The 19,970-nt window shown below is 33.0% G+C and overlaps 5 protein-coding genes across 5 annotated transcripts; 2 read left to right on the top strand and 3 right to left on the bottom strand.

Moving 5' to 3' along the window:
* Positions 1-35: 35 nt before the first annotated feature.
* On the bottom strand, positions 36-8,743 carry PPL_00448 (putative minichromosome maintenance de; the record flags this gene model as incomplete). The annotated part of the gene is made up of 10 exons (XM_020571478.1): positions 36-574; positions 650-1,523; positions 1,595-2,128; positions 2,196-3,540; positions 3,622-5,078; positions 5,160-5,979; positions 6,273-6,291; positions 6,428-7,986; positions 8,429-8,467; positions 8,691-8,743. The coding sequence occupies 10 exons, from the start codon at positions 8,741-8,743 to the stop codon at positions 36-38; spliced, it is 7,239 nt and encodes a 2,412-aa protein (XP_020438752.1).
* Positions 8,744-9,029: 286 nt separating this feature from the next.
* Positions 9,030-10,024, top strand: PPL_00447 (ubiquitin-conjugating enzyme E2; the record flags this gene model as incomplete). The annotated part of the gene is made up of 3 exons (XM_020571477.1): positions 9,030-9,153; positions 9,257-9,531; positions 9,602-10,024. The coding sequence occupies 3 exons, from the start codon at positions 9,030-9,032 to the stop codon at positions 10,022-10,024; spliced, it is 822 nt and encodes a 273-aa protein (XP_020438751.1).
* A 651-nt stretch (positions 10,025-10,675) lies between these two features.
* PPL_00446 (uncharacterized protein) lies at positions 10,676-11,289 on the bottom strand (the record flags this gene model as incomplete). Its single annotated transcript, XM_020571476.1, has 2 exons — positions 10,676-10,870; positions 11,065-11,289. The coding sequence occupies 2 exons, from the start codon at positions 11,287-11,289 to the stop codon at positions 10,676-10,678; spliced, it is 420 nt and encodes a 139-aa protein (XP_020438750.1).
* Positions 11,290-11,847: 558 nt separating this feature from the next.
* PPL_00445 (uncharacterized protein) lies at positions 11,848-12,866 on the bottom strand (the record flags this gene model as incomplete). The annotated part of the gene is made up of 2 exons (XM_020571475.1): positions 11,848-12,147; positions 12,258-12,866. The coding sequence occupies 2 exons, from the start codon at positions 12,864-12,866 to the stop codon at positions 11,848-11,850; spliced, it is 909 nt and encodes a 302-aa protein (XP_020438749.1).
* Positions 12,867-14,148: 1,282 nt separating this feature from the next.
* On the top strand, positions 14,149-19,780 carry PPL_00444 (alpha-L-fucosidase; the record flags this gene model as incomplete). The annotated part of the gene is made up of 10 exons (XM_020571474.1): positions 14,149-14,164; positions 14,264-14,314; positions 16,297-16,324; positions 17,442-17,539; positions 17,564-17,611; positions 18,124-18,178; positions 18,256-18,316; positions 18,404-18,652; positions 18,744-18,953; positions 19,052-19,780. 10 exons carry the CDS (start codon positions 14,149-14,151, stop codon positions 19,778-19,780), a joined length of 1,545 nt encoding a protein of 514 aa, XP_020438748.1.
* Between the last annotated feature and the right edge of the window lie 190 nt (positions 19,781-19,970).

The following is a 19,970-nucleotide window of genomic DNA, read 5'->3' as shown; positions in this document are numbered from 1 at the left end:
ATATTTATATATATGTTTGAGAATCTTTATTTATATCACCACAAGTTTGATTTGTACAGTGATTCTTCGAATCTTTGATTCTCTCGTTTTTCTTGTGCAAGGCTTGACAAGAGGTCGTCCAATTTGTTTTTTTTATCGTAGGTGTTCATATTTAGACTCTGCGAGAAGTTGGTTGAGGTTCTCGAGTATTTTTCTGGATAGAGGTCCATGGAGTTTGTTGGTACTTCCGAATGATCTCTCTTTTTGGGATTATATGGACTGGTATTAAAGATATCCAAATCTTCAAGGCAAAGTTCGCTACTCTTTTGATTTGGTGTTGTATTGGGTGTGATTGATTTGACCGGTGTCATCTTTTGTGTTGATTTGGTTGGTGTAAACTGTTGTATTGTTGGTGTATCGATCTTTATCATTCCGATTGTTGGTGATGAATGCTGTTGTTGGTATGAATCTAAATAACCCAAAAGATCTTGATGATAGTAGCAGTTCAATAGAGGAACCGTACTAATTTGATGTGATAAAACCAACTCGAATATGATATGCCATGGAAGTGGAATAACAGTATTTATATTAGGATCTAAAATTTAAATCAGAGTAAAAGTTAGGTAAATAAATAAAGTAAAATTCTATATGATTGATTTTTGATAATTACTTTGTAACTTTTGATCGAAAGACTGGAAAATATGCTTGATTTGTGAGAGCAACATTTGGGTGTTCTCTCCTGAGGTGAACTGTTTCAGCCAAGAGTGAATCTTGTCAATCATTTTAAGGTCATTGGTTAATAGCATAGTATTAAATCCATCGAATGAATTCTGAGCAGAGGTGACAATAGTTGCTGCAATCAGATTTTGCAAATCTCTTGGAAGTGGAGGCAGAGCAATTGATTTCAATGATTTGGTAACAAAATCAAAGATTCCATCACTATTCCAATGTAGATTTGAGTTGTCAAATGAAAACTCGGGAATTGGCCAATCAATGGTCTTCAGGCCTGGGTTGGTGATCAACTTGGTCAGTTGCTGTAGCATGCTGTTGAAATATTCGATGAGTTTGCATGGTGTAATCAGTTGGGATGTAAGAAGCGACGCTTCATTAGGTTTACTGGACATTATATAGTAAGGACGTAGAATTGGGCCAAACTTGTGAGTGATTATACTATCGAGAATAGTTGACAAGGGAATTAGCTCAACCGGATGAATCGAATCTGAGTACTTGGCCAACCAAATCAGTGATCGCTCTACTTGTTGTCTCAACGGTGCCCATCCATTAGATTCTTGTTCATCAACAAATTCGATGTTCCACTTGGATATAATGGTATCCCAATGACCCTTGTTCCTATTGATAAACTCATTGATCTTCTCTTGAAAGAGTGGTTTCAATGAAGGGTGGTCAACAGTGCCAATGAACAAAAGTGATATCTTTCGGTCACCATGAACCGAAATTTTGTTCAATAGATTACTTAATCTCTGTTCATTATCAGGACTAAATAAATTATTAAACTCAAATAGAATAGATGCCACACCTCTCATCTAAAATAATTGATCATTAGTTAAGAGATTTATACTTTTTTTTTTGTATTATTATTTGTTTGAAAACTTACAACTATTTCATTTGGATGTTGTTTTGTTATAATTGCTAGATGAGCTGGTTTCATTGATATTCTCTTTGTCAAAGCACCGCTCTCTGTTTGATGAAGATATTCGGTTTGATTCGATTCATACTTTGACCAAGTATTTGTGTTTTTGGTTGCTGGTTCGTACGATAGCAATTGCTTGAGGTGTTGTGCAAGTTGTTCGTCTTTCTCCATTGGCACAGAGACAAATAACTTCCAATAGATATTCTCTTCATTCTGTTGCTTCTTAAGCAATGTATCGTAGATCGTAAAAGGTACTGGTATAGCTGATAGTACTACTTTTTCTTTCTTATTATTATTATTTGGGACAATGGTTATCACCTTTGATTGCTCACCATTGATCTTCAATGGGATAAGTGGTGATTTGATGTCTTGGACAGGTGTTCCATGTGCATAGAAAACCATATTTTCAATAGAGGAAATCTGCTTCTTCATATCGATGTACTGTTTAGTCTTAGCTGACCAATGGTTAAAGAAATATCGTAACAGTGTTTCTGTTGACTTTTGATAGATTAATTAATATTTGCTAAAAATATATCCTTTTTGTTATAATGATAGTTTTACATACTTTTTCTTTATATGATCTTGATATCTTCTTTGGCAGGTATACAGGCACGGTCTCTGAGGATTTCTTCTTGATGTCAACAGCTTCTTGATTAATAAGATGTTGTGGGAATTGAGGGATCGATGTCGAGGATCTCTTTTGATCTACGAATGGGGTTGAAAGTGCCATTGGAGATGGGGTGGTAGAGAGAAGATCTGTTGACTTTTTAGTTGAAATGTTCATAGGTGTGTATGGTACTTGTGATTTTGGTTCCGCCGGTGTTTGGAATAAAGAGTTGTCCAAAGTTGATTTGGGTGGAGCTGGTGTAGCTAGTTTCATTGGTGTATAATCCAAAGATTGAGTTGTGATGTCGTTGCTCTTGTTGGTATCGATTGGTGTTTGTGTTTGTAAGAGATTGGATGGGAATAGACCACCTAATTTAGTGGTAGTTGATGATGAAGTTGGTGGTGGTAATGTTAAGTTGTTACTAAATAATGAATCATCATCTTTTGATTTTGGTTGCTTGTGCGTCAGTGGTGCTGGTGTTTCAAATAAATTTGTCGATTGCTTAGCTGTTTGAGGAGTTATATTGAAAATCGAAGGTAAACTTGGTGTGTCGGACTTTACTGGTGTAGTTGTTGGTGTCGTTGTTGATGTGGGTATTGAGAATGGGGGAGGCAGTTCCATTGTAGATCTTTCAGGTGTTTTTGCAGGTGCGCTTGTCGGTGTTATTTGTGAAAAGATAGAAGAAGCAGATGGAGGTGAAGAAATAGCAGAATCTTTGTTGGTAGCTGCTGACTGAGTCGATGTTGTGAAACTACCATTGATATTGCCAAAGATACTGTTGGGTTGCTCATTTGGTTTCGTTTGTTTTTGCTCCACTTGACTTGTAAGTGCTGAAGATGGAGATGATTTTGGAAGTGAAGTTTCTCTAACCTTTGTTTGTTGTTGTTGCTGTTGTTGTCCAAATATATTTATACTATTGTTGTTAGTTGTTGGTGCAAGCTGTGAACCAGATGTATTACTATGAATGATCGATGGTATGTTGAGTGATGTTGGTGTTGAAGTTGCAGGTTTTAATAATGATATTGAAGGTTTGGCAATTGGAGAGACCGTCGGTACGTATGGTTCAATACCCAAAAACTGGCAATAACCTTCGGGAATTGGCTCAGGAACATCGATAACCTTTTGGAATGTGGACGGTGCTTTGCTTGTGAGGTATTTCGATCGCTTTGGTGAAATCTTTTGACGAATGTCTATGACTTCACCAACAAAGATGACTTGCTCCATTTCGATAGTTAAACCTATCTCTGTGACAAATGTGGCAGCTTCTTCGTTGGAACCAAAGAGCAACATCATTGAGAGATCACTGAGTGGATAGGGACCTGCCTTTGTACGGAATGACTTTGACATACGCGACAACCCAATCAAACGAATCCGATTGAAATACTTGTGAAGTAGACAACCCTGTAGATAGGTACCTTTGGTGACCAACTTGAAGAAACGACTGTAGTTGTCGTGTCTAAATGCTTTCCAGACATCGACTGCGTATCTAATGAACGGATGTTGTCTGAGTTGCTCCGGTATTGCAATCAAGAACGATACCATATCAGAGGTGTGATCCATCTGGTTGAGGATGTAGTACGATCTGATCTCTGCTTCATTGGGATAGGTGGTACCGGTTGATTTGTAGTGATCGTCGTAGAACAACTTCAAACTAGTCAAACAGTTGTTTAGTTGCTCTTGATTCTGGAATTGATTAAAGTCTTGCTCGCTTTCCTCGCACAAAAAGTGGTGACTGACAATATGGAATCGGACGCAGCGCTCGTGAATATCAATGGAGACATCGTCTTTGCAATGCTGACTCGTAAGATCCTGACGAAGTGAACGTGAACGATCACGTACAAAGTTTTGAATCTCACGGAATGGAATACCGGGACGATCTACAATGTTGTGGGTCAGATGATTCATTACCTTGGCGAGGATGGGCGAAGGACGAATATCCTCCGGTGGAATCTCAGTGTACTCCTCGGCAACATTACGTTTATATTTCTTCACCAGCTGCAGCTCGCCGTTCGGTGCTCGCTCCAGAGTGTTGATATCGCCCGATAACTCACGGTTGTGTCTTTCCCTTGGTGGACACATATCCATACACAATCCAACCTTTGGTGCATTCTTTATATCTGACTTTATGTGTGTCGTCGGAGCTGAAGACATTGGTGTTGCAATCGGTGCTGTTCTCTTTGTGATTGGTGTTGATACTGGTGTTGTTGCCGTTGGTGTTGTTGATATAGGAGTCGATATTGGTGTAGCTATAGTTGTTGGTGTCGAAGGAAATGGCGATGATATCGAACCGAAACCATTAATATTACTCATACCATTTCTTTTGAATTGTTGATTTTCAACTGCTGCTTCTTCTTCTTCATCTCCTTCTTCTTCCTCTTCCACTTCATCAACACCATCTTCAATCTCCTCTTCAATATCTTCTTCATCTCCTTCCTGTTGTTCTTCTGCACCATCTTCAATTAATTCCTCTTCTTGATCTGCTTGTTCACCTTTAATATGAGCATCGATCAATGGTGTTGTAGGCAATGATGTTGATGCGGTTGGTATTGCTGTTGGTGTTTGAGGACTACTCTTTTTCTGCAATAAGAATCTTAGCTGTCTTTCTTGTGATTTTAACTTTAAATCATTGAGATCATTCGATTGTATGCTACTATTATTATTTTCATTGGCGCTATTCTGTTGCTGATGTTGTGACAATGAAGATATCGGTGATTTACTTGGTGGATAACCTACACTGCCATAGGTATCGTCGGCAGTCTCTTTATTAGGTTTATATGCTTTAACTAAAATCGGTGTATTCTTGAATGACTTTATTTTCCTCAGTGCATCAGTTGCCTCTTCCTTTATTATTATAATAAAAACATTATATTAGTAAACTTAGCATAATCTATCTATCTATCGATAAAGTGTTTTAAAACTTACAATAGTTGAATATTCTACAATAGCATGATATTTATTCATCTTCTTTAGTAGTTGTATTGAAACAACAGTACCACTATGACCGAACAACTCGGTAAGATCTGTCTTTAACCTATTAACATCAGGAAAAGCAGGTATACCTGTGACATATAACTTCTTTTGTTTCTTTATTGGTTGAAAAGCTAAATTATTATTTGGTTGTTGCTGTTGTTGTTTAATTGGCTTTGGTTCGAATGGTAATGCATTTGGATTTAGATTTGATAATGATGTTGTAGAAAAACTATTATTATTATTGTTGTTGTTGTTGTTATTGTTGTTAGATATTGTTGGTGAACCAAAGGCAGACAATCCTGCACCACTATTACTATTGCTATTAATATTACTAAAACTAGATATACCGAATGTAGGAACATTATTATTGTTATTGTTAGCTATTGTTGGTGAACCAAAGGCAGACAACCCTGCACCACTACTATTATTACTGTTGATATTGTTGTTTGCTGGGAATAGACTACCACTGATAGCAGCACCTCCAAATGCACTACTATTATTATTATTAGCTACACCTCCAAATATAGATTTGAATGCAGATGTATTACTATTATTTATATTGTTGTTGTTGTTGTTGTTGTTTGGTGGAGGTGAATTCATAAATGTAGATCCAAAAACAGACTGACCAACACCAGCTGTTGTAGATTGTGTATTATTTAAGCTGTTTAAAGGTTTAGGTGGGCTGTTTAATGTAGAAAACAATGAAGTACTACCATTATTACTATTGTTACTACCGTTATTGGTAGTACCACCAAAATCCATTATTATATATCTAATTAAAAAAAAAGAAATATACTATAATCTATATATTTTATATAAATATATATTTTAATTATTTAAATATATCTAATAGATAACTATCAATCATATATGGAATTTACAAAAAGAAAGAGAGATAGACCGATAGAGATAGATAAACAAATGAATGTCGACATAAACTTGAACTACCACCCACACACCACCTTATCAGCACCGCCAAATTTGAAAACAACATTGATTTTCAAAAAAAAATTTAAAACTTTTCAATAGAACTAATATTTGCTTGTTTTAACTTATTTGTTTTACCTCTCTTTCAATTCATTAGCTATATTTATTAATTAAAAAAAATAATATTATTTATTTTGTTTTGTTTTGTTTGTTTTATTTTATTGTGTTGTTGTTTTTTTGTTGTTGTTTTTAAAAATTAAAAGATTCTTCTAATTGTTGTGTTGGTGTTATACCTCTAATTAATTCTTTGAAATAGGTGGTACGAGATATAAGGTAAGCATAGAAGGAGATGTCTGTTTTCAACTCTTGAAGTTCGCAGTCTCTGAATTGTGTGGTCTTGACGAGCACTCTGAGTTGACCGAGATTATTACCGAGGAACGCTGTACATACGTTCATTTGCTGCAGTGTTGGCATGTTACACTTGAGCAGTGTGTAGATATCGCTGATTTTCACTCCTAACTCTCTTATCTCTCTGGCGTTCTTTCTGATTTCTCGCGCCTCCTTTGAATCCTTGGGGAGTTGTCGCAGGATCGTTTTGGTTTCGTCTTTGCTCTTGTTGCTGTTGGCAGCGGCGGCCTTTGATTTCTTATCGTACGACGACTTTATCTTGGCGTTGGCATGTTTGAACAACAAGTGACGTTTAAACTGCAGTGTTTTCAGTGCACGTCTCAAGTCGTTGATTCGCGCCAGACAAAAGAAGAACTCTCGCGTTTCCACGGAAAGGTTGATCTTGGCGCTACGCAACGCTATGTTGAACTTGATGTAGCTGATCTCACCGAGCAACTCGAAATACATGATACTGCGTTCGACCTCCAACGAGAGCATCCTACGAAGTTCGGCGATACGCTCCAACTCCACAGTGAAATCTGTCTCTGGTTCGATCTGTGGGAGCGATGCATCCTTATCACCCATTGCCTTGATGAACTGTGAAAGACTATTGCCCAATTCCAACATACGTTGTTCCATATCGCTGACCACTTTCTCAGATTCTCTTAGAGTTGAAAGTCTGAGTAGTTCTTTGGTATCCAATAACTCTTGTTTCAAAGTATTTGTATTTTCATTATTATTATTATTATTATTATTATAAGTTGTTGTATTATTAGTGGTTGGAACAGTTTCAAAGTCAAACGATAAATCTAAATCATCGTTTGATAATGAAATGACTTCTGTGTAAAGATCGATTGGATTGGTTGATTGGAATTGTAAGAGTCTATCTGGTGTTACTGCTGCTTTTGATGATGATGTCAGATATGCAATCATTTGACTGTAGTCTCTGAGTTTAATACGCTGTAAAGCCAAGTTTGACATCTTTTGCCAGTGATCGCTTCCATTTATGTTGAGTTTCTTCAGTTGTTCATATGTATTATTGGTAATCATAAGCCAATCATTAATATCACCTTCTTTCAATTTCAAAAGCTTCAATTGATTCTTATCTAATTTTATATTATTATTATTATCATTATTACTATTATTATTTATTTTAATTTGTTCTTTATCTACAATTTGATTGATTTCATTAATATTTAGATGCGATTGATTATTATTTAAATCTCTATAAAATCTAACTATTAAATCATCTACTAATATATCATTTTTAATATTTAATACATTTGTGTCTGTTATTGATTCTGATGATTGTGTCTCTGTGATGGAGTCAGCTGTTGCTGGTGCTGGTGCTGACGATGATGAATAAGTTCTGTTCATCAATAATCTTGATGACGATGCTGCTGACGATGACATCAATAAACTCTTTGAGAGTCTCAATGATTGTTGCATCATCATCTTTTGATAACTATAATTGAATATGAAATAGATAATAAATAACACTGCACCAATGAAAAGTTTGATCAGAGAAAAAAACAATCACATTTTTTTACTAAAACCAAAAAAAAAAAAATTTCAATTTTTAAAAAAAAAAACAAAAACGAAATACATTTAAATTGTTAACTATCTTAACATTAATGTTAATTAGTATTTACTTGTTGACAAATATTATAATCTTGATGATGTGATTTTTATAAAGTACACCATTATGTAAGGTCTAAATTTCTTAATAGGTTAACTTTACACAAACTCAATGGAAATATAAATCTATCAAGTATATATTAAATTAAAATACCAGGTTACTATAAAGATGATAACAAATGGAGAAATTATCAATATATTTATAAGAAGATCCTAATAAGATTATTTCAATAATAATCTAACTATTTTTAAAATAAACAAACAAATACCAAAGTAATTTTTGTATAAATACTGGTTTAATTTCATAACTATTATTATTTATTATCAATTTTTTAATTATAACAAAAGGTAAATATTATTAATTTGAAGATGTGGTAATCTATAGATAAAATAATAATAATTTTTGAAAAAAAAAAAAGAAAATAAAATGAAAAATTTAGTTGTTCTATGTTGCTTTGCTTTGGTACTTCTGTGTATTGTCAATACGGTGACAGCAGTTGATTGCGTTGTTTGCTACAGAAATTGTATTGCCAAGCACGGAGCTGGCGCAGATGAATCGTACTGTAAACCAATGTTCCATACATGCTTGCTCAGAAATGTTTGTCTGGACGATCCAAATCTTTAAAATCACTAGTTAATAAAACAAAATATTTCATTAGTTTTGAAACCTGTATTAACTTTGTTGCAGATGATGTCTGTTAGACTTGATAATTATAATTAATATTAAAAGAGTGAGCGCAAAATAAAAATAATATTTTGTAAAACAAAAAAACAAAAATATTACATCTTTTGTTTTCTTAGAAGAACATTCGACTTTTCATTTGAAAAACTGATATATATCGACAGTATAGTTAGATAAAGTGGATAGCAATGAGTGAATTACCTCAAGCTTTACTATCGAGATTGAAATATGAATTGAATCTATTCGAGAAGGATCCACCACCTGGTATTCAAGCGTGGATCGCTGCTGATAAAGTAGATCATCTAGAAGCATGTATGTTCTTTTTTCTTTTTGTTTTGTTATCAATGATAATAAATAATTGTTATTTAATAGTTTTGATTAATTTGTTAATAAAGACTTATTTGATTCGCTACAGCAATTATAGGACCGGAATCAACACCCTATCATAAAGGTGTTTTCAAATTGGAGATAATAATGCCAATGAGATACCCTTTTGAGCCACCAAAAGTAAAGTTTATCACACCGATCTATCACCCGAATGTAGATAACCAAGGTCGTATCTGTCTAGACACACTGAATATGCCCCCGAAGGGTGTATGGGCACCAAGTTTAAATCTACTGACGGTGCTCAGTACGATACGTCTCTTAATGTCAGAACCCAATCCATATGATCCACTTATGCAAGATATCGTATGTTCAACATTAAATATAGTTTACAATATAGTACTAATCATATAACTGATGTTATAAATTATATTAGACAGATGAATTTAAGAATAATCATCCTCAATTCTTGAGAACAGCAGAGCAATGGACAAAGAAATATGCAAAAGAAGATGAAGAAGGAAAAGTAACCTCAAAAGAAAAGAACGATAATAGTACAACTACTTCTACATCATCAACAACTACAACAACAACAACTAGTAATAATAATAATAATAGTAGTAGTACTTCATCAAATGTAAATAAATATAACGGAAAGAGAGAAAGGGAAAATGATTTAGATAAAGATAATGATCATCCAACTAAAGTAAATAGAAATCAACAAGAAAAAGTGATAATAAAAGATGATGAAAAAGAAGAAGAAGAAGAAGAAGAAAATGATCAAAGCATTAATAAAGAGAATGAAAAAGAAGATAAAGTAGAGGAAGATGATGATGAAGATGAAAATGACGGATGGTGATATATATATATATAAAGTACTACAAGTTATTTTAAATCATAGAGTAAAAAAAAAAAAAAAAAAGAATTTAGAAACAGACTTTAATATTGTTGTTTTGTTTTTTAAACTCTCTTCCATCAATATAAATAAATGTATATAAAAGTTTAATTTAATTACTTATTGTACAAAGAGCATTTGATTTGTTACAAAAATATATAAGTTTTCTTGACTATTCGTATTACAAGTATATTGTGCACTGTTAAATAATATATGGTGTTGTTGGTAGTTGCTTCTTTCTATGTGGAAATCATCAAGTTATTATTGTCATTCGTTTTAATGTTGTTGTTGTTGTTGGAGTTGGTGTTGTTGTTGGCGTTAACATTACTATATATATTATTACTACTACTGCAGTCACACAGTTCACCACTCTCGCAGTGACAGTTGACCACTCCAGAGCTGTCGGCCGTCGACGACGAGGTGATACTGCCACTGCTACTAACGACAAAGTGTGCACACAGTTCACTGGGCATCTCGCTTATCGTGCTCGAGCTGCTACCGGAGGAGTAGCGAACCGATATCTTTGAGATCTCTTCGAGTAGCAGTGGAATATGTGGTTCGTCGACACCGAGTAGCTCCAGCATGTTGCGATCCAACGATGCTATCGCCATCATCTCAAAGTAGCCGGCTTGCAAAAAGACATTGGTGTACTCGGACAGCTCCAGTCGGTCGAGCCATGCACCGACCACTTTGCTGGGCGACATCGCGTACGAGCGTGGGAGTTCGCGTTCCTTGCGGTTGTTGAACTGGTCCGGTGCCAACGACTGAACAAACTCGATCATCTCGTCGGCGTAGTCGTCCAGGTAGGTACTATCGAGATTCCAGTGACTGGCGTCCTTTATTGGCATGTAGCGGTAGAGCTTCTGGAATTGTTTCGAGAGTTTCTTTGCACTCTTGACATCGACGATATCGTCTTCGATGCCGTGCACCAACATTACGGGACACGCTATTCTATTTACATATTTCAGGTGATCGAGTGAATCCAACGACAAAAATCTATTTACAATATTCTCACTGAGACCGCTCGGTCCAAATGAACTAACTAAAATTAAACCACCTAGAGGCATCTCCGCATATATAGATTCCTCCTTTCTTGGTGTAACATTTATATTCTTATTACTATTACTATTATTATTACTACTATTATTTACTGATCCATTCTTATTTGGTTTCGGGAATAATTCACCTGCAAACTTTAAACTACATATTGTTCCAATCGATTTTCCCATTCTAACAAGAGCAAGAAAATAACAAATTAGTATTAGAAGTTAATTATTGATGATTGATATAATTGGTTTAGTTGATTTACTTACAATATTATATTTGATGAAGGTATATTTAAAACTTTAATACAATAATTATAAACAATGGAGATATCACCTAGTAACTCTTTCATGGTTGGTTTTCCACTGGAGTTCAAACCGAATCCGGTGTAATCGTAACAGATGAGATTGCATTGGAGAATGTCAGAGAGAATACGTATGTTTTTGCGTATCATTCCTAGATCCTCACGATCACATCCGCTGTAGATGATGGTCAATTTCGATGGTTTTCCTTCGCTGCTGTGCCATTTGTGATGTATGCATGGTATAGATTTCGAGTGGTCGCCGGTGATCCACATCAGTTTCTCGAGTTCCAGTGTGTACGAGGGTGGAGGTGGTTGGAATAGGAGATTCTCTTTGCCATTGCTGCTTCGCTTCGCTTTGGCATAGGGATTTGGCATTGAGTTCAGAAGGTTCTGTACAGAGGTGGTCTTTAACAGCTTGGGACGGCTGGAGTTGGAGTTGTTAGAGTTGTTCGAGTTGCCCAGAATCGAGGTGGACGACGACATTGAGGTGACCTCTTTGATTTCGATCATCGGTAGAATGCCGTCGTCGTTTACAAAGTAGTTGGAAAGTAGGTGTTGATGTGGAAGAATCGATTGTTTGTGGATGATAATCAGGTTGATACGGTTGTCTAGATGAACGCATTCGTGGATGCGATCCAGTGTCTCCTTGATCGTCAGACACAGTGGAAAACGTAGGACTTTTGTAATGAGAGGATGTGACGCTGGAAGTTTGACACGCAGTAGCACAGTCGACGACGGACTAGACATGCAACTGGCTGTGGTGATTCCAGTGGTGGCAGCGGCGAGAAGTGACTGACAATTGGGATTGCTGAATTTAAGTGGTGAGAAATCATTGGTATTCGATGATACCGATGACAATGAAAAGTTTGAAGATGTTGAGGTTGAGAATGCTGTAGTCGATGAATGTAGTCCTTCAGTGGAAGAAGATTCGTCGTCTTCTTCATCGAGGTCGTCGTCATCATCATCGTCATCTTCATCTGAAGATATTTCACTCTGTTTATTAGATATTGTTGTTGTTGTTGTTGTTGATTTCTTATTTTTATTGCTGTTATTGTTATGACGTATTGAACCACAGGAAATTGATGCTACTAATGGTGGATGTGAGGGTGAGGATGGTGTGTGAGTGGCAGAGGTAGATGAAGAGGTTGAGACGCAGCTTGGAGTTGGAGTGTTCGAAGATCTGTTGTTGCTCTTCTCATGTTCCTGTTCATCGATTTGTTCGAGATTGAATTTTGGATTGGGTAGAGGTGATCGTACGTTGTTTTGGTGAGAGAGAATTGGATGGACCAGTGGCGATTGTGGTGGAGTCAGTATATCGTTGGACGACAGACATTTCTTGAGATTGAACGGCAACAGTGACGAGGGTTTCGGTAGTGTCGGTGAATCTAAAATCTGTGTTTGTTGGTGCATGACTGCAATGACTGTTTTATCTTCCATGATAGTTCTGCTGTTGGACATGGTTTTTGCATCTATCTATCGATCAAGCCAATCTAATCTGTATTCAATCAATTCTTTATGTTTCAGATCTGTGTGGAATTAAAACAAATTCAAGTTTATCAAGCGAGAGAGCTTTCAACCCAAAAAACCATCAGTTCGAAAGAGACAATGTTGTTGTCGGTTTAAATTTGTGTTTTTTTTTGGATTTCCGTTGAAACTTGCTTTTTCCTGTTTTGGATTGTTTTTTTGTCCAAAATCGAATTAATTTTGGACTATTGATATTATTATTGTTCTAAACTAAAATATTATATTATTATTATTATCTATCTATTCTTATCTAAAAATTACTGACTGACTGATTGATTGATTGTTTAAAAAATTGATTGATTTGATTCTTTTAAAAAAAAATAATAATAAATAAATAATGGTTTGCTTTGACTTTGGCTGATTTATATTGATGGATGACCTTTGAAAGTTATAAATGAAAATGATTGACTGACTTTTAAGATAATATAATATAATTATTAAAATTTGACTCTTGCTATTTGATTCTCTCTTTAAAGATTGATATAAGAGTGACTTTTAATGAGTGAACTAGTTGAAAGTTATTATTGATTCGACTTTGCAGATATAATTTCCTAATACTATTGATGACTATCTGTAGATCTAAATTGACAAATACCAATGAGTTAGTCAAACAACCAAGTATGTATTATGAATTTAAAGTGTGAGAAATTTCTGGAAAAGGGAAATATTAAAAGAGATAAAAAAAAATCACAAACAAAACAATATCATTTGATATGGGTAAGAAATATTTATTATGATTATTTTATTTACTATTATTATTTGTTTATTTATTTATTTAGTACCCTGTAGCGGAAAAATATTTGATGGAGATGTAATAAAATTAATTTTCAATTGAGCTGAACGAGTGTTTTGGTTGCAAAAAAAAATGAGGAAAGTAGTAAGAGGATGATGATGATAATACACAAAATTATAAAATAATAATAATAAAAAACAAATAGTCGGAGGTAGTAGAAGTAATAGTAATAATAATTGAAATGGAGTAGAATGATTATTATTGTGATTTATTATTTTATTTTATTTTGTTTTTGTTTTATTTTTGTTGTCTGGTTAAAATTCTCTGTTGATTTGTTAGTTTGCTTATGATTTGTTTTTGTGAGAAGTGAGTAAAGAGGAAGATATAATTTTAAAATTATAATTAAAATAATATAATATTAACAGACAAACAAACAAAATAATTACAAAAAGGTGCTGGGTAAGAAGGAGTTAGTCTATAAATATGCAAAGCATATATAGTTAGACCTGAAATGTATCACACACCCACCGTATCATCATAAAACCAAATACCACCACAACACACTCAAATCTATTGATTCATCATATAAATATTTTAGTTTGCGATGTGATTGATATTGATGAAAAACCTTTTTTTTATATATTGATATGTATGTATTTTTTTTTATTTATATATATTTGTTTTGAAATAATAAATTAAATTAAAACAAGAAGAAGAAGAATAAGAAGAGAGATGTGATATATAATATAATCATAAAATTATATTTGATTGATTGCTGTTATGTTATTGTGTTTATCACACCAACAACAAATCACACACAAACTATTTTCACCATATATATTATATCAATTTAATTGGTGAAACAAAAGAATCCTGTATTGAAAATGAAGCAAACAACAATAATAAAACCAGATTTATTTATATTTTTAACTTTTTTTATTTATTGTTGATTTTGGTTGTGGTGGGTGACGAGTGGTTCATATACTGATTATGATTGGACAAAAACAAACACTAATTGCATTTTTAGTGAGTGATTAATCAATCAAAATAAAAAAAAAAAAAACGATAATTGTCACCAATAACACAAAAACCACACACAGATACACTGAGGGAATAATGGTATCGCCGATCATCATCTTCACACATACACACACACCATTTCTCTTCTAAAACAAAATAAATTATTTGCTATGGTTAATTCGTGATTGATAGATATGTTAAAACATTGTTTGTCTTATCATCACATATGAGTATAGAGAGAGGTGTGAGTGGCGATGAAATATTAAGTGGATAGTGAAGATGATGATATTACTGATTGTTTTGGACAAACCAAAAGTATTGTTATTAAATTCAATTATATATTTTTTTTTCATACGAATATAGTAGGGTGGGGGAGGGAACTAGTTCTGGTGAAATAAAGAATTTAGTTTGTGTGTGTAGTGCAGAAGTTACTATATATATCTTTTATACATATATATCTTGTGTGTGCGCGGTTTAAGGGTTTGGTAAGTAGTAACAAAGAGAAGATGAAATTTGTGGTGAGACAAGAAGACAATTATTATCATTCTAGTAAAGTAAGAAGCAAATTCTAATTATTATTTGATTGTTGGGCCAACAGTGTTCTTGGAAGTGTTCAATCAGGTGGTTTGGGATAGATAGATAGAAGATAGATAAATAGAGTGGTAAAATAGATATTCCTACACTCTCATACAATATGAAATAATTCAATTAATTGGATGACTGACTTCCTGGTGAATTGCATTGTCGATGAATTCATTGTTTTAAAACATGTGTGTTGGTTAATGGATTGATAGAGTAGAATGTTTTGTTGAATGCAATGACAATATTAAAAATTACAACAATGTTTCCTATTCCAATTTCCAACAACAACTCTATCAATTAAATCTTGCACTATTTATACAAAATATATGAAAAATGATTTACCAATCCTTTATTTATAAAATGAAACAATGACAATAATTACAAAAATAACTATTTTATAATAATATTAAATGTTGTTATCAATTTCTACACTTTGTTGTTATTTTAATATTATTAAGATTGTTATAATTTTATTAATACTCTCTACCAGAATAGAACTAATACAATACAATTTAATAGTTATTTATTGAGTTGAAAAAATGTTTAATGACTGTATTTAACTTATAATGAAATAGGTACAAATTAATATTATCTCTAGAAATGATATGATGATCAGAGTCTAGCTTCAATGAATAAAATTGTAAACTATTGTTGTATGAGATTAATGATTGTTTAGCGCCAATTACAAATTAATCTAATACAAGTGAAAATAAATTTATCTTATGAATCCAATCAAATAATAAAGATGACGAAATGATTTCTATTATCTAATTTACCGTTAAAAAAACAATAACCTAGTTTTTATCTATAATTATAGTTGTGGTGTAAATGAACTCTAAAATCTATATAACTACTATTTTATTTTATTTAATTTTATATGTTGGTCATCATCGTCGTACTTTGATGGTTGTATATTTGGAGCAGAACTGAAAATAAATAATATTTTTATGTAAAAATTTGATATGTTGATGACTATAACAATTAGAAATAATCAGCTGGTACTCCGTTGTTGGGATTTGATTAAAATAGCTGCTGGTTGTTGGTTTGGTGTTGAGTTGTCAGTAGCTTAACTTTTATGGCGGTGGGTGGTCAAACATCGATTAATAAAGTAAATTAAATAATAAATAACAAATAAAACAAACCACCTCTTTGTTGTTTGATGCTTGTTGTTTAAATTTCTTCTAAACTGATAAAGATTTATTACAGTTTTCTTTAAATTCAAATATAATATAAATGTGATTCCTTCTTTTTTTAATTTGTGTGAAACAAAAGAGAAAAACTAATAAGATGTAGAATTTTGTGTGAGTGAGTGTGTACAAGCTGTGTGGGTTTGTGAGAATTTTGTGTGTGTGTTTGTGTTTATGTGTAGTACTTTACTGATTGATTCAATTCTGTGATTCTTATGATGAGTGGTGTGTTGTGTTAAATTAACTTGTTTACTTTAATTTGATGATAAGTAAGTGTTGGAATCTTTGATTTTGAATGATAGATCAATTGAATTGAATAACAATAATACTCTATCATAAATCTCTAAATAAAGTAAAGAAGATGATAGTTTCAATATTTGAAATATTGAATTTGATATTGATCATCATTTTCATCCAACAAACAATCAATCCTGAAAACACATAATACTAATATAGGCAAGTTATAGAATGAAAGAATAGTTATCAAATATTCTATCTCATCATCTTACACAAAACCAATAGATTTTATACTGAATTCAAGTTGTTTTTCTATTCTCTGTTGTTGTAACAATATATATCTAACCTTATTCTAAATATACAATTTATTTGGTAATATTGTTATTTACTCTCTCTTTCTCTATTTATTAAAACTATTTTATAAAATAATTATTATACACAATTTGTCGTGTGAACTTGAAATTAATAATCTAATTAAAAGTGGAAGGTTGTTACAGTGATTGATCATCGAAAGACCCAATATCTTTGAAGATGCCAAAATAAATCAAAAAAAAAGCAAGAAATTAATTTTTTAATAAAATTTTCAAATAATGAAGGGGAGAAAAAAAATTTGAGACTAAAAATATATCTGTTTGTAAAATTTGAAACCTGATTATTTTTTGGTCGAATCTTTGTAAACAAAAATAACAGTTCATCACCATTCTATTTTATATCTAAATCAATATTTCACAGGTCGATATTTTTTTGAAGTTCAACTTCAAGAATTAATCAATCAGTAACATTTTTTGAAAGTGCAAATCAATTAGTAATATTAAAAGCAATCAAATTATTGAAAATCAATAATAATAGTAATTGCAATTAAATATTTCAAGTATTTAGTAATACAAAGAGAAAAGTGTCTCTTCTCATGAATTTAAGATGTAGGTGTCTAACAATTGTATTCATACATTGAATCAATAGATATATCTATTGATCATCTTTAGATTTTTGTAATTATCTTTTTTTTTTTTGATCATTATTATTATTTTTTTTTTTTTTTTTTGATTGTAGACAAAATATCTTTTTTTTGCTTTGGTTTCCAGTATTAAATTTTTAATAAATTGAGATTAAATTTTATTTTTTGATTATCATTATTGGTTGAATTCAGCCCTTTAGATTCGGAATTAAATTTAAATGTGGGTGTTTGAATTGCAATTTTACTTTAAAGTGTTTTAAATTATATTTCTGCATTTCTTAAACAGATAGAAATGAAATTATCTATATTAAGTAGTGTTTTATTATTATTATATTGTGCATCGTCTGTAAACTCGCAGGAATACACTGCCAACTGGAGTAAGTAGACTAATCAAAATCGATCACTATTAATTAAAAAAAAAATAAAAAAAAATAAACTCACAAAATCATTGGAAATTTAAAATATTCATTCATTTAGCTAGCATTAATTCACGTCCATTACCAGGCTGGTATGACGATGTAAAATTTGGAATGTAAATATTAATGTTAATCATGATTTAAATTAAAACATTCCTAACAGTTAACATTTAAAATCAACTTTTATTTATAGCTTTATTCATTGGGGTGTTTATGCAGTACCTGCCTTTGGAAATGGATCATCTGCTGAATGGGTAAATAAATATAGAACAATATTGGTAGTATTGATAAAAGTGTTTTATAATTATTAATTTCTTTATTATTATTTAATATATAAAAAGTATTGGTATACTATTAATAATCCAGGAGAGGATGGAGGTTATGCTCAAGCCTACAATAACAAGACCTATGGTTTCGATCACTCCTACCAATCGTTTGCACCAGAGCTTACTGCACGTATGTTCGATCCAGATCAATGGGCCGATCTATTTGTAAAGGCTGGTGCCAAGTATGTTGTTCTCACCAGTAAGCACCATGAAGGATACACAATGTGGCCATCTGCAGCCAGTTGGGGTTGGAATTCCGTTGATGTAAGGTTTAAAATAGAGAAAAACAAACAAACAATACAATCATGATTGTTCAACAATGTTTACTAAGATATAACTTTTTTTAATATTAAAGGTTGGTCCTCATATGGATATTGTTTCAATGGTATCGAAATCAGTTAAATCACGTGGACTTCATATGGGTCTCTACCACTCTTTGTTTGAGTGGTACAATCCATTGTATCTTGCCGATGCTGCCTCGGGATCACCACCAACCCAAGACATCTATGTACAAAATGTATTATTACCACAACTCTATGATATCGTTAATTCTTATGAACCAGAGGTATGAATACTTTAGAAGAAAAAAAAAAAAAAACAAAACAAAACAAGATTGATTTTAATGTTATATCAAATTACTAACATAAAATAAATTCTATATAGGTAATTTGGGCTGATGGTGCATGGGATCAACCTTCAAGCTACTGGAAGAGTACTGAATTCTTGTCATGGTTATACAGCTCTTCGCCAGTTAAAGATACAGTAGTTGTAAACGATCGTTGGGGTTCAGAGTGTATCAATACCGACGGTGGATTCTTCACTGGTGGTGACAGATTCGATCCAGGACACTTGATTCCACACAAATGGGAGAACTGTAACACAATTGGAAACAGCTGGGGATACAACGAGTTTGAATCGGCTGCCAACTACCAATCCACTCAGACACTGTTGCAAACCTTGGTCAACACTGTTGCACTCGGTGGTAACTTGCTGTTGGATGTCGGTCCCACCAAAGAAGGTACCATTCCAGTGGTTATGCAAGATCGTTTGCTGGACATGGGTGAGTGGTTGTCGATCAACGGTGAAGGTATCTACGGTAGCACTCCATGGCGTGTTCAGAACGAGTCGACCTCCATCTGGTACACCTATAACACCACTACCGACGCTGTCTATGTCTACTCATTCACCTGGCCATGGGATGGAATTCTCGCACTCGAATCACCAATCGTCACCAGCAAGACAACCGTCTCACTCCTCGGTTATGCCAACGAAATATCCTTCTACCAAGCAGGAGGAGAACCAAACGGACTCGTCATCAAGCTTCCATTCCTCACTCCCGATGAGTATCCACCACACAAAGTATACGGATTCAAATTAACCAATGTTAAATAAATAAACACATTTATTATTATTATTATTATTTTTGTAAACCTTTATATATATATATAAAAATCATTGTACAATCCACTTTATTTTAGATGTTTATAACTATCAAAATGGGCATCAAAAAAATAAAAAAAATTTTAATTAAAACTTTAAATATTCGTTAAAATCTATTCGTTTTTTTTTTGATGACTGATTT

This window comes from Heterostelium album (assembly GCF_000004825.1).
Source record: "Heterostelium album PN500 unplaced genomic scaffold PPL_scaffold1, whole genome shotgun sequence".
NCBI lineage: Eukaryota > Evosea > Eumycetozoa > Acytosteliales > Acytosteliaceae > Heterostelium > Heterostelium album.
The sequence above is the reverse complement of the archived record's forward strand: the minus strand, read 5'-3'. Positions and strand labels throughout refer to the sequence as shown.